Here is a 14224-nt window from a genome sequence, read left to right as displayed (position 1 = left end):
TAAGTCCACCGCCATTTTTAAATTTTTCGTTACTCTGGTGACTGTTCATATCGTATTTTAAGGTGGATCAATGAGGAACCTCAACTAGTATAAGGTTTTCCCTTCTTTAAGTTTCTTTGGAGGACTTTTTTTTTCTATTTGCAATTTCGTGCTTGGTTAATTTAACATTGCTGTTACAATATGATCATTCACACATGCGAATCAGATGTATTTGCTAAGATGTATTAAATTTTGATAGAGATAAAGGTGGGAGCAATAAAGTAGAATCTAGTATGAAACTATGAGATTAACAATATTAAATCAACTAGTAGTTTCAAATAAATTGCACTTTAAGAGTGTCGACGAACTCTACATTAATGCAATATCAGGTTTAAAACACCATTTAACAAGAGTATTTACTATTTAAATGGAAAAATCAAAATAAATTTTTATGTAACTATTGTATTTTTAAGTTTTATATTTTTCGAAATGGTAAAACTCAAAAAAATAAATAAATTAATTAAAAATATCTACCAGTATTTTAATTTTAAAATGTTATTATTAAAATTTTCTTTTTCTTTATTATGTTGATAATTTCATACGATTCTTCTCGTGAGTCGTGAGTGCTTTTTGAACAGCCAATTAATTTGGTTAGTAACCTTTAGTCGTGCACCTCGAGACATTTGAGACCGGTCTTAAAAGGTTTTCCCCAGAGTAATTAAAATATTCATGACTGTAAAGTTTTTTTAATAATTATAACAGATATACAGAACGAAGTAAAGAGTGAGGTATAATTTGAAATTTAGAATTGCAGGAATTTATTTTTCTTTTTACGAATAGCAGCTATAAAGGTTTTTAATTCTAACTTTCCTCTTTGTTTTTATTTTTTTGGAAATGTGGACAATTTTATGAAAAAAACCGAAATATTTTTGTCTTCAGTTTTTATGCTATTTCTTTATGAATAGTCAATAAAATTAAACAAAAGTTTTGGAGCGATTTAAAATAATTACTAAGCCTGCGCAAGATATGAGTAATTAAAGTAGTTCTTATATACTGAGCATGCGCAGGAAAAATTTAAATTTTTTTCTCTTAATTTTGTAGTGAATCGTATTTGGCAATTAATGAAAAAAATTCGATTTAAATATCTCAAAGTTTCAAGTAATTTTCTGAGAAAATTTCGTACTTTTTTAAAAAAAAAGCTCAAAATGATCAGAGGTTTTCCACAAATTCATTTTTGTACTGTAACATTGTTGGGCATTATTCCCCATAAAAGTATATTTTCTTCGGTATATTTTCGTTCCTTTTAGAATCTTCCTTCTGTGTACGATCGTTTATTGAATGACATCATTTAATATTATATTTTGTCTTAAGATTCAAGACAATATTTTCAAAAAACCCTTCAGAGTAGTAGCACGTATAAAAACTGCTTAATAAATTGCTTGAAAATGTTTAAACTTTTAAGGATACTGAAATTGGATTATTTTTCATTAATTGCCAAACATGACTCACCACAAAATTACATTAAATTTTTTTCTAAATTTTTTTCCGCACATGTGCAGTATAAAGGAATTTAATTATTTAGATAATGCACATTTTTCAGAATTTTTTTTAAATTTGAAGCAAAAATTTTGTACTTCATTTCAAATTGCTTTAAGGATTTTATTGAATATTTTTATAATTATAGCAAAAAAAAACGTAAGGCAAAAAAAAAATTTTTTTAAATTCTTTTTTATAAAAATTTTTATCTCTAGAAGAATATTTAAGAAGAATATTAGAATTAAAAATATTTAAGCTAAGCTTACGAAATTTCGTGTAATTTACTGCAATAATTTTTAAAAGTTACAAATTTATTGCTACATTCGGCATATTCAAAAACACTATAGATGCATGCAGACTTGTGGGCTCAATATAAAGAACGACTCGGACAATTTGAAGAACAAATAGAACTAATTAGATAAAGACAACTAAAAGTAACGTCTACGAACCTGCTACCTCTACTTCTCAGATGGTATGGTTAATATAATGGCAGGAATACATGTCTACTCCAGAGATATATATGAGCGCATATATATGAACATTTTATTAGCATTATCCACAGACTTCAAAATATCTGAACCTTACAAAATGGCAAACAAGAATTTGATCTTAAAATTTTAACTTCATGTTTTGAATTGTTTTTCGAATCATGATTCGAATGTGTAAATATAATAAATTTGTAGAATAAAAATAGAATAAATTTGAAGATAATTGCCTGGCGCATTCTCATTGGATAGATACATCACGTGATATTAACTAATACAGTATCAAGTTAGAAATCTAATTTCGGGCTGTTTTTTTCTTTTAATTAATAAATTATTTAAATAAAATTGCATAAGAAACATACTGTGATGCAGAGAATTAGATCTTCATGCACGCATTCATCTTTTGAATAGTTATTTCATATATGTGTAAGTATATCTTAGTTTAAAAAAAAATCAAGACTTTACCAGCAAACATGGAACTATCTATATCTTCTATTTTTTTAACGAACGTATTAAATAAATAAATAACCTCCGTGAATACAAGCACAACGTAATGAAATCTTGGAAAATGGTGATATGGAGCAACATTTGCACGATTTTAAAATTTATCACAAACACCAAAATAATGAGTTATTATGTTTGTAACAATTTCAAACTAAAATGCTATAATTTTTACACACAAAGACGAATAGATTAAAGTAAAAAAGTATTAATTCTTGCTAAAAAGAAATATTTCATAAAAATATGTAAAACCGATGTTTCAATTTTCTTAAAAGATAAAATGCTTAGATACCATGTGTGCAGTGCATTAAAAAAAGCAGAATATAATACTTATAATTACCATATAATATCGGTAGTATAATAAATTTCATACTGTATTCAGTATGAAATCGAAAGCAGGTGTTGCCATATAAAACAGTTTGATTCAAGAGCTCTTGTTTGTGCAAAATGTCATCTCGTAGTTAACATTCTATTGGTTCTATTTGTATATGTGAGATAGGCTTAGTTTAAGCGCGATGTGGGCTTGGGACGCTAACGAAAAAAATTGTTCGAGCTGTCGAGAGGGCTTGGACTCATGATAAAATTTTTTTAAACTTTTTTACTACTTATAAATAAACATTTGGTTTAGTTATTGAATACGAAAAATTTAAATTTAATAAGATATAAAAAATTACAGATATCTGTTTCTTGTGTTTGGCGCTTTTGGTTTGTGAGGCATTTTCTTTATTAACACGTTGAAAGCCATGCTAATGTTACATTGCTTGCCCGTCTGGCCCCCACGGTATATAACTACAAACTAACTTTGTAAATATTACAAATTTTGCTTGTTTTTAAGAGGTTTGGCATTACATTGGAATACGTGGGGAATTATATAAATCTGCGAATTGCTTAGAAATAATGGTGGATAAAAATCTATTAAATTTAATTTATTAAGCCAAGAATCACAATTAATAAATTATCATTTGAAATGATTTATTCGCTGCCCGGAGCAAGTTGACATCTCTGTGTATATAAATAAAACTATTTTTTATGTGTTCTATATTGCACTAATTTCTTCAAACCATTTTAGTAACGTTAATAATATAAGAAAAAAATAAAAATTTACTCGGATTATGTGTTTCTAATAGTCTTTGCTTCGCCTGTCACCGGTGGCCTCCGTGGTGCTACGAACAAACTCAGTGCCGGTCGCCTGTTACCCCCATAGCATTCAACGTGGTAATTTTTGTTTTAGTCATCTTTGAGTTTTTGTCAGTTGAGCTTTTCTCTTCATTTTTTGTTTCACAGGTTAGTGAACAAAAAAAAATTTTAATGACCAATTTCCTTGTTCAGGCATCAAAGACCGAGTACTGAGAAGGCAAAATAATGGGCGTTTTAATAGCTTTGAAATTATAAGGATTTATTTTTTCTTGTTTGATGGTTTTTGAACTATTTCATGATTTTAAAACTATTCCTTTCGATTTTGTTTTGATCTCTTTTGATTTAATCTGAAACAGCATATATAAAATTCAATACGTTGCTTGACAAAAATTACTACGACAGGTGTGCAAACGGGCATAAGTACAAAACTACTTTTAAAAGATAAAAACTCGTATAACTTTAAAACTATTAATTTCTATATTTGAATATGGAAATACCAATTTTTCATTTTCTAATTCCAGTCAAACCCCGCTATAGTGAACCTTCAAGGGACCGAAATTTCGGTTCACTATAACCGGGACTTCACTATATCCGTACAGCGAACAATCTTAACTAATTTTTCCGAACTGCTCCCTTTTATTACACATGATTTAAATAAACGAGCAATAAAAAGAAATACAAAAATGATTAAAAAACAATATGTAGTAACAAAAAATGTGTTAACTTTTGCTTTTTATTACTCTTCGTCTTGCGTACAAAAATTTAGGGGTGACCTTTAGGGATGGGTAACTGAGATAGAAGAAGCAAACAAGAAAAAATATGGCTACATTCCACTCAATTGATGGTTTTAAGAATCAGTATATGTATTTTATGTAGAAATTTCAAAATTACCCAAAAATGAAGGGGAAAAAATCAGTGGAAGACAGCAAAAAGTTCATAATATCCAATTTCTTCTCTTCTTATGGTTCATTATAACCACAAAAAATAATATTAAATGTGTATAGCAAGGAACGGGAGCGAACATTTAGTTCACTATATCCGGGAGTTCACTATAAACCATGTTCACTATAGCAGGGTTTGAACGTAGTATAAATAATAAAAAAAATAGTACGTGGAGTCCCTCCGCGCGGAAGAAGTTAAACTTCGCAACCTGCGATGTTAATTGTAGAGGTATCAGCAGTCGTAGAGGGATCACTAGTTCTATTCAACGACTCTTTTTCCTGCTCCGCTCGCTTCCGTGCTCTGTAATCACGGTAATATTGTGCATTTTTCCCTCGTGGACCTCTTGAACCAGTGGAAGTGCTTGTGGTTGCCTCATCGTCTCGCACTGGAAAATTTATTTGTCTTAATAACGCATGTGAATGCGTCATAATATGATTTCAAAGAGAAAACCTAACAACCTAAGAGAAAACCGAACAATCAATTGATATTCACGAGAGACGTACCTTGACATAACCTTAAATCCGTCGCATTGTCCGTGGGATTGTTTTCACTCATTTTTCACAATTGTTATCCACTAAATTTGTAAATAAAAAATAATACCCTATTAAATTATGTGTATCAAAACAGACTAAAAAAATAATAATAGAAAAACAATATTTTTATGACTTTTTATTATTTTTATGCTAGTGAGAACCAAAACAATAAGAAAATGAACGAGGGAAAACTGGATCCTACCACGTGATTTCCCGGCCAATAAAAATGTAGCGTTAAACGTTTTACGCAAACTTGTTGGAAGTCGCATAAGAAGTATAGCTTCAATAAAGGAATTTTTAACACTAAGATTCGCTGTTATGCTTATAACCTTGAAAATACTACGAACCCTTCTACAATCAAAGTAAAGAGGTAAATTTTTTTACGAATATCATTTCTGACGAGTTAAGCAGTTCAGTTATGACAGCTTTCCATGAAATCACATGTCAAGATAAGAAACCGCGAGGGTTAAAGTTCTAGGACTCACAAAAAGGCAATTAATTTACGCTATTGCTTAATCAATGTAACTATAGACGAAGTAATTTATTATTTTTCCTTTCAAAAAATTTTTGAAAAGAAAAGAAATGAATTTAATTGTGAATGCAAATGAAAGAAATTCCCAATCCGGTTGGCTTATTTCCTTTAATTTGGATTTTCTATTCGACAGTACGAATTTTTAAATCGGAACCGGAATAATTCTGTTGTATAAAATGTGTTATGCATTCTGTTTATTTTAATTTGTAAACGAACGTTTAATGAATTTGGATTTGGACAGAGATTGAATCAATTTGTTCTCATTGAGTGAATTAAAGGTAAGATAAACAGATTATTTTTATTTTTCTATTCTAGAATAATAAATTAAAGAGACTGCAGCTAAAACTTACTATTTTTAACAAAATCTTCAATACATAATTTATGGACATCAAAATCTGAATATATAAAATAAAATTTAAGAAAAAAATTATTTATTTAGCTTATAAATTTTTACAAATGCTCTAGGATTTAAATTTTTAGATTTAATTCAATTTTGTGAAACGTTTAAAAATGTTTAAGTTAAAAAAAGATCTCAATCCAGTTAATGATTTTCTTTTAGATTGTGTTTTTTATTTGGTAATCAGGCATTTTCAAGTAAGAAGGAATTTTTTTTATTCGATAAATTTTATAAATGCTTTGATATCAAATATATATTTAATTTATTAATAAGGTATTAAAGCTAATATAATTAAAGAAAGTATTTAAATCAGTTCTATTTCTTCATATATTAAGTTTTTCATTTTTCTATAAACATTTTATAATTATGTTGATTTTATATTTCAGTTAAATTTCGAAAAGTATAAAAATTCTACTCTTGTTTTAATGTGTTCTAAATATTTCTTGAAATGTTTCACTATTTTTAATTCTAAATAATTCTTCGTCTAGTTTAATTCTATAATTGTTTTTTTTTAAATATTGAAGCATTAAGTCTATTTTTTTGAAACATGCTATTTTAAATTTTATTCTAAAGTGTTTAAAATATGATTCTTTTTTTTCCAGAGGAAATATTTTAAATATTGAACTTTATTTACTTATGCAAACAGCGCAAAGATAACATAAATAAAATAACTATCGTTACTCTTTCCAAGGAAATAAATTTCGTCAAAATTAAAGAAATATTTCGTTGCTCTATTTTTTCAAATGCCTAATTTATTAAATTAAAGATAATATTATAAAAATTGTGAGAGCCGAAAAGCGATCACAGGTTTCCCATCGGTAAAAATGGTTGTTTACTTTTTAAAATTTTTTTTTTACCTCCTTTATTTGTGATGTTCATCTGAATTAGTATTGAAAACGATCGAGTTTGAACTGTAGGTTAGAATTTCTGATTCTTAATGAAAACAATAAAAATAAAGATAAAGTTTAAATTATGAAATTCTGTTTTATTTACAACTTAAGAAGTCTTTATGAGATCTCTCTGGTCCCATGTCTCAAAAATGAACTCACCAACTTAATGCATGACAAAATTAAAAGTGAAAAAAAATTCTAAAAAAATTATCAAACAGCAGCAGTCGCCATAGCAACGCATGCAATGACGTTGTATGCGCACTATTTGTTATTACCCTTGAGCGCAGTTGAAAGTGTGATGACGTTCAAATAAGGTACGCACGCCATCAAATCCAAAACAACACCCATTTTGCCAATAGGTAATCACATAATTAAAAACCTAAATATACTAGAGTTCACCAATTGAATAATTTTCTACATTTCAATCTAATTTATGGCAACTGAGCTTAATACAATTTCTCTCACAATTCCCTAATTATTTGCTTTAAGTAAAATCGAAATTATTGTTACTTTATTCAATATCATTTTAACATTCAGCTGGATGTAGGCAATTTAACAATATGTTTGCTGCATTCTTATTGATTTTGTTATCATGAACACAATTTTCTTGTCCTGCTTTTTTTTCAGTCACTTTGAAAAATAATGCTGAGCATTATATAGTATAAATATTACAAACTCAGCATTGTTCATAAATAACTTTGTACTATACCTGATAAAAAGAGATATACTCAGAAATTTCAAAAAACATAACCTTACATTTTTCAAAAAATTATTATTCGTTGTTTCTTTCCATAGTTAACCCTTTCATGCTCAACCCCTATTGTATATATATAGTAGCCTATAGGGCCACATTGTGGGTCCCCTAATAAGCCTATAATTATTTCCTACCGGGTACACTAGTACCCGCTAATATAATGCGTAGTGTAGTTTGAATGCAATAGGTCAATATTATGAGGAGATATAGAGCCATGTTGTAATACAGAATATGGACATCGAATTTCAAAAATAATTGATACAAATCAAAATAATCAACCAAAAATAATTGATACATGAAAAAAGTGGTAACAAATATTTATTTACAATAGGTAATAAGTAGATATGCCATTTTATCAATTACCACTTTCTTTTAAATAAAAAGTAATTATTTTACTTTTGATAAATAAATAACAGAATTTTAGGTAAAAATATAAAGACATGCCAACTGCTCCGCTTAGTACAATAGTTTTAATACAGTGATAGCGAATTATATAGTAAAATTTGTTTAAGGAGAATAGTTACGCCTAGAACGCTTAAAATTTTTGATATTTAGTGGTGAGAAAATAACTTAAATTTCGCTGCCACTATAAAACACTATTTCACCAAGCAGTACACTAAATTATCATTTTCACTTTTGGTGTAGAACTAAGGGTTGATTATTATATTATTAATTTTACATTTTACCAATATATTTTTTATTAATATAAAAACTGGTAAATTAATAATTACATTTTTAGTATTTATTTTGGATGAGAACGGCATTACATCCGTATCAACGGAACTGTTAAAGTGATTTTGAAATCTACTATTGGTTCCAGTGGTGAAGGCGAGGCGGAAGAGAGAAAAAGCTGGTAGTAAAACCATTTCAATTATAACTAGTTTTTGGGAGGAGTTTACTTATTCTTTCATCAAACTATTCAATAATATCGACTTTTTTTTTTTTAAAAAAAAAAAGGGAATCAGCTCTATATATATGCTAAAATTATAAAAGAAATTTTGATAGTTACAGATACTTTATTTTTCTTAAAAAAATGGCTAGAATAAAATGTCTTTCGTACCAATTTTGACTCTTTTCCGTCCTGGGCTTTGAGCCTTGGGCTTTCAATAATTCATAAATTTATTTTGCGCTTAAAAATCGGTTGGTGTATACACCAAATTAAATTAGAAAACCCAAATCCTGCAAGTATTTCAGTATAAAAAAATTCACAATTGCTCAGTAGTTTTGGTGTAAATTAAAACATTAAATTAACAATTCATTTTGGTACAAACTAAAACACAAATCTAACTATACTATTTCAGTTTATATACCAATCCCAATTCAAACCGGCATTTCGGAACAAACAATAATAAAAAAAAAAGCAATCAATGTAGCATAGAAGAATCATATTTCTACGTCAATGAATCTAGTGCTGTAATTTTTCACACTCGAATATAATCTAGAATTGAAAATAACAATGTGAAAGCTAAGAAAAAAATAATGTTTTATTGACATTTATCATTTACGTAGGATTATAAGGTATAACACTTATTTATTCAAGAATAAAATAAACAGAGATGCCAACTTGCTCCGGACAGCGAATATATATTTTAAAGTGGTAGTTTATCAATTGTGATTCTTCGTTAAATAAATTCAATTTAGAATATTTTTTTCTACCACTATTTCTAAATAGTTCGTAGGCTTCTATAATTCACCACTTAGAAATACTTATGTCAAGCTATACCTTTTAAAAAGCAAGCAAAAACTTTTTTGAACCCTTTCGCGCCTAAGTGACAGTATAAAACCGTATCAATCAGGGTAAAATTATAAAACTGGTGATCAAAGTATTTCTTTAGCAGTTTATTGGTGGTTTAGCAGTTTGAGGGTGGAGTTATAATTGTTTGATTTATTTAATTCACCAATACTTTATTCAAAATTAAACTAGTTATAGTTTGAATTAACATTGATTATATATATGATTAAACTAACAATAATTAATGTAAAAGCAAAGTAAGTCTGTCAAACTAGCAACGATTACATTTAAGTTACCGTTCTTTATTTAATTACAACTTGATTCTGATTTTGTACGAATGCTTTTCTGAATCCCCCGTCCCCAAGGGGTTAAAGTCAATCATTTGCAAAATTTACTTTGAAGCTATTTACCGTTTTTTTAAAATTTATTTGGCGTGTTCGGAGCAGTTGACATCTCTGAATATAGCCTTTATCCATGGAACAAAAAGAAAGACAGTGTTCTAAAGTGTGTTTTTTATATAAAAAAGGTGATTTTTTTGGCCGGTTTTTTTCAAAAAATATGTTTCAATTAATTTATAAATCCACGAATTAAAAAATAATATTCCTTAAATATAAAATTGCAGACAATCTGTGGTTGTTGGTAGCTATGCCTTAACCGAAATTATATCGGCAGTAAGATATATTTATCTAAGTGGAATTCCGGATTTACGTGGTCCATTTCATACCTTATCCCACTTCCTACATCATACGTTTTCGGTATGGATCTTGAAAATTATCTATTCCGAAAAAATCCCTTTTATAAGTTGTTTCAAACAAATTTAAACAGAATTTCTTTATGAAGCTCGCACAAACAGAGACTTCTTTATAAGCTGTTCTGAAGCAGCTTCAACATTCTTCTGTTCTATCTTATTGAACTTTAGAAGTATTGTACTATCGTATTGTACTTTTATTGTTCTTTTGTCTTATTGTCTGTGAGAAGGGTTTGCCCCCTGAATCAAAAACAGATGGGTGTGGGATAGACAAAGTAAAAAAGGAATGGTTAAAGGAAATATGGGGACTTGAATTGTAAAATTTGCAAGTGGAGTTTTTTCAAGCATACTTCAATATTTGAACTTTGGAATAATCCAATCATTTCAAGAACGTTACACTTAAGAACTCATTAATCATTCCTTTTTTTCTTGATTATGGCGACCTGAAAGATGTTTCTAAAGCAAAAATAAGAGTTCAGGAAGCTCTGAATTCGATTTCTACATGTCGAATAAAGTACATTACAAGTGTATTTAATAAATTAAATATCTTGGAACAGTTGCCCTTCAGAATAAAATTTCGTGACCGAATATCTTTTGAAGTCGATAACGCTTATATCGACTGAAATCCCCACCCCTCCCCATTGCATTTCAATTCCTTCAATATCTGATTAAATGCTCGCGTCCGATGAAAACGATGAAGATGAGTAAAAAATATTGGAGAATATACCCACAACTGTTTGAGAGTTTCAAAGCATAAAACTCCGAAGCAATCGTATTTGCGAATGTAAATCAAATTGCAATTTGCAAACAATAGAAAATTTTGAGAGTAATATTGTAGAAATTGAATCTTAAAAAAAAGAATTACCTATTTTTTCTAACAGTTCATCTCAAAAGTGCCAATTTTAAAAAAAAGAAGCTTTATATATATTAAATCTCGATTTTTCGCTTCCTCGCTTCATGCTTTTTTAACACTAATCCGATATTCTTGTATTCTTTTAGATTGAACCAACCATGAAGTCTGAATGGAAAACATTACCAGCTTTTGCTCTGTTACTCTTATCCGGTTCATTTACTAGGGCAATTGTTGGATACTATTATAATTGGAACTATCCCAATTGGTGGATTCTATTATCTGATGTGATATACGAGGATATGAAAAGTTTGAATGCAACATGCAGCGGTTTGGATTCTTGTGAAGTTCCCAGAACGAACGAAGCTTGGAAATATAACTGCAACTGTGACGATTCCTGCAGTTTTCTAGGAACTTGCTGCGTCGATTCGAAGTACAGAAAAAAATATGAACAAAAATATCTGAAAAACGTTGAATGTAGAGTGTTGAACAATAACCGCCAATTTTACTACCCGTTGATAAATAACTGCAATCCCAATTTGCAATACGACAGTACCACCGAAGAGCTGTGCAATGGCAGAGGTGAATATTTAAACGATCCTTTTCTGGATATACTTGTTACTGATCCTGCAACGGGTATAACATACAAGAACTATTACTGCTTTGCTTGCAATGAAAACTCTGGCGAGGAACGGCTAATCCCATGGGATGTTGCTTTAGGAGGTGATTTAGAAAAAGTTAATCGATCCGAAGAACTACCGAATTTGCAAAATTTTGAGCAAGACTATTGGAATTGGGTTCTGGATGACGATAACGATACCAAAGTCAGTTTGTTCCATGCCTTGCCTGAAGTGTTAGAAGACTCTTTGCCGTATTGCTTTGCCTTCAATATCGTATCAGAATGCGCGTTGAATTGGACTGATGAAAATGTAAGAAAGATGTGCCAGGGGTATATGGCTCTTACAAGATTTCGAAGTGAGGACTTGTACAAGCACAGGTATTACCGAAACCCACATTGCGCCATCTGCAATTATGAGAGTATAGAGGACATGGTTTGTGTGATAGAGGGTGAGTATAAAACGAGTGCTCCCGGAGGGTTAATTCCTACTGGGGACTATTTTGTCAGGTTATTCTCTCTTCACGACAAAACGAGCCACCAATGCAGTGACAGAATGGTCTATGATCATTTTGAAAAGAAATGCAGAAGATTATACAGAGGTAAAAGGAGTCGACTGGATGGGGTTCTTTCTGGATGAGCGAGATGGTTTTCCCGTATTACATTTAAGGGCACCCTTCTGTCATTCTATACATTCGATACTCGAGAGAAAGATTTTTTTTTGTTTACGTTGTATTAAGTATACAAACGACAACAAGGTTCTGGAAGTAAATAGAGATATCCAGAACTTGTACCGTGATAAATATTTAGTATCTGTTGCAAAATAATATCTGTTATGAAAATATATAACATGTTTCTAAGTGCATGTTACGAAATATTAAGCGAAAGTTGCAAATCCATTCTAATTTCAAAAACTTTTTTTTCCCTTTAAGTTTTGTGCAAACTGTATTTTAAGAATGTTTGAGCAGTTTTAAATAAAAAAAAGAGCAAATTTTTTTTGCATATTTTGTTATGTTTTTATGTGATTGTTAAATTATATATTGCTTTCAAATCATAATAAAAAAAATAACAAAAGTTCATACTATTTGTTTTATTTACTTATGGCTCTCCTGTGGACAGACAGGTCTCTAACAGTATCCCTGCATTTTATTCAAGTGATGCTGGAATTGCCAAGTCCAAAAACCCTTTAAGAAATTCTAGAAAAGCTGAATGAAATAGAAATCTTGTGTCTAAACTGGAAGTTCAAAGGTAACGGACAAAAATCGCCACCACTAATTGTCCAACATAGACTCATCTCCCGAAAAAAATAAGTTCTTCCCTTTATCGAAACTATCCCGATTGTCAATAGCGCATTATATCTTGTTCTGGTTATGAACAGTAAATTCGATGGGAAAGATCGTGTCAAATCAATAAATCAAAAGCAGCTTGTCGCAAACTACTAATTTTTCTTTAAAGCTCTAAAATGGAACTCAGATTTAAAATGCTTACTCTACATCTCAATGATCTGTCTCATACTAACTTACGCATCTCCCGACCTGTGTAATTTTCCTTCATCATTACTAAAGAAACTCAAAAAGTGTCAGAATAAAATACACCCAAAAATAACACAAACAAGATTGTTTACCTCCGAAATAAGAAGATATATCACTGTGACCGGCAAAGTATGAAATGCCGGCATTATATATAATGCCTGACGTTTATAGGTAAAGTATGAAATATGAGAAGTATTACATACTTTGCCTAGGCATTATATATAATGCCGGATGCTATTTAGCCAAAGTATGAAATAAGCGCCCTGATGAGGTTATTGGGTAAATGATGTGCATGTTACTGTGAATGACCGAAATCGATGGTTGTTGACTTTCACCGGTGAATGTTGACAATCACATAGTCGCTTTGGTGAATGTCCGAAATATTTATTACATCCGATTTGATATTAATTTCGGGCAAATATATATCGGGCAAATATATATCGGGCAGTAGCCCTTGACCTTAAAAAAACATCAGTGTAGGGTATACCAGGCAATGGTTTTTTAAGGTCAAGTGCCATTGCCCGGTATGTATTTGCTAGATACTCCAAATACTGATGAATCTTCTAATCTATCATCGGTAAGTATTAAAATATCGAATAAATGTAATTATATCCTCGAATAAATTAATATCAAATCAGATGTAATAAATATTTCGGACATTCACACAAAGCGACTATGTGAATGTCAACATTCACCCGTGAAAGTAAACAATCACCGACTTCGGTCATTCACAGTAACATGCACATCATTTGCATAATAACTTCATCTGGACGTTTATTTCATACTTTCCCTAAATAGCATCCGGCATTATATATAATGCCGGATTTCACACTTTGCCGGTAACATCACCATCTCACTATTGATATATTAGGCAATCATATTGCAAATGTTTTTTTGGAAAAGCCATAAATCTTGATGCCGCAGGATTTAATGAAATTTTTACTTTTGAAAACCGGAAAGAAAACATAAAGCTTAGGTAAATGGCGACGCATCTTAATCTAGTATACAAAATATTTAATTTTCTTTTCACCCCAATTAGCATTCCAGGTACCAAAAAGTA

At 30.0% G+C, this 14224-nt stretch overlaps 1 protein-coding gene across 2 annotated transcripts; it reads left to right on the top strand.

Annotated features, from left to right (window-relative positions):
* The first annotated feature begins 5360 nt into the window (after positions 1 to 5360).
* Positions 5361 to 12711, top strand: LOC107442156 (uncharacterized). Of its 2 annotated transcripts, none has more exons than XM_016055644.3 (2): positions 5361 to 5483; positions 11166 to 12711. In XM_016055644.3, the coding sequence occupies exon 2, from the start codon at positions 11178 to 11180 to the stop codon at positions 12270 to 12272; it is 1095 nt and encodes a 364-aa protein (XP_015911130.1). In that variant the 5' UTR covers positions 5361 to 5483; positions 11166 to 11177; the 3' UTR covers positions 12273 to 12711. The 2 variants fall into 2 exon arrangements, with proteins under 2 accessions (XP_015911130.1, XP_015911129.1); XM_016055643.3 differs by lacking the exon at positions 5361 to 5483 and adding an exon at positions 5510 to 5923.
* Positions 12712 to 14224: the final 1513 nt, after the last annotated feature.

This window comes from Parasteatoda tepidariorum, chromosome 9, assembly GCF_043381705.1.
Source record: "Parasteatoda tepidariorum isolate YZ-2023 chromosome 9, CAS_Ptep_4.0, whole genome shotgun sequence".
Classification (NCBI taxonomy): Eukaryota; Metazoa; Arthropoda; class Arachnida; order Araneae; family Theridiidae; genus Parasteatoda; species Parasteatoda tepidariorum.
The sequence above is the reverse complement of the archived record's forward strand: the minus strand, read 5'-3'. Positions and strand labels throughout refer to the sequence as shown.

What these genes read in the sequence shown, in the direction of transcription:
- LOC107442156 (XM_016055644.3), top strand. Translation starts at nt 11,178, where the DNA reads ATGAAGTCTGAATGGAAAACATTACCAGCTTTTGCTCTGTTACTCTTA.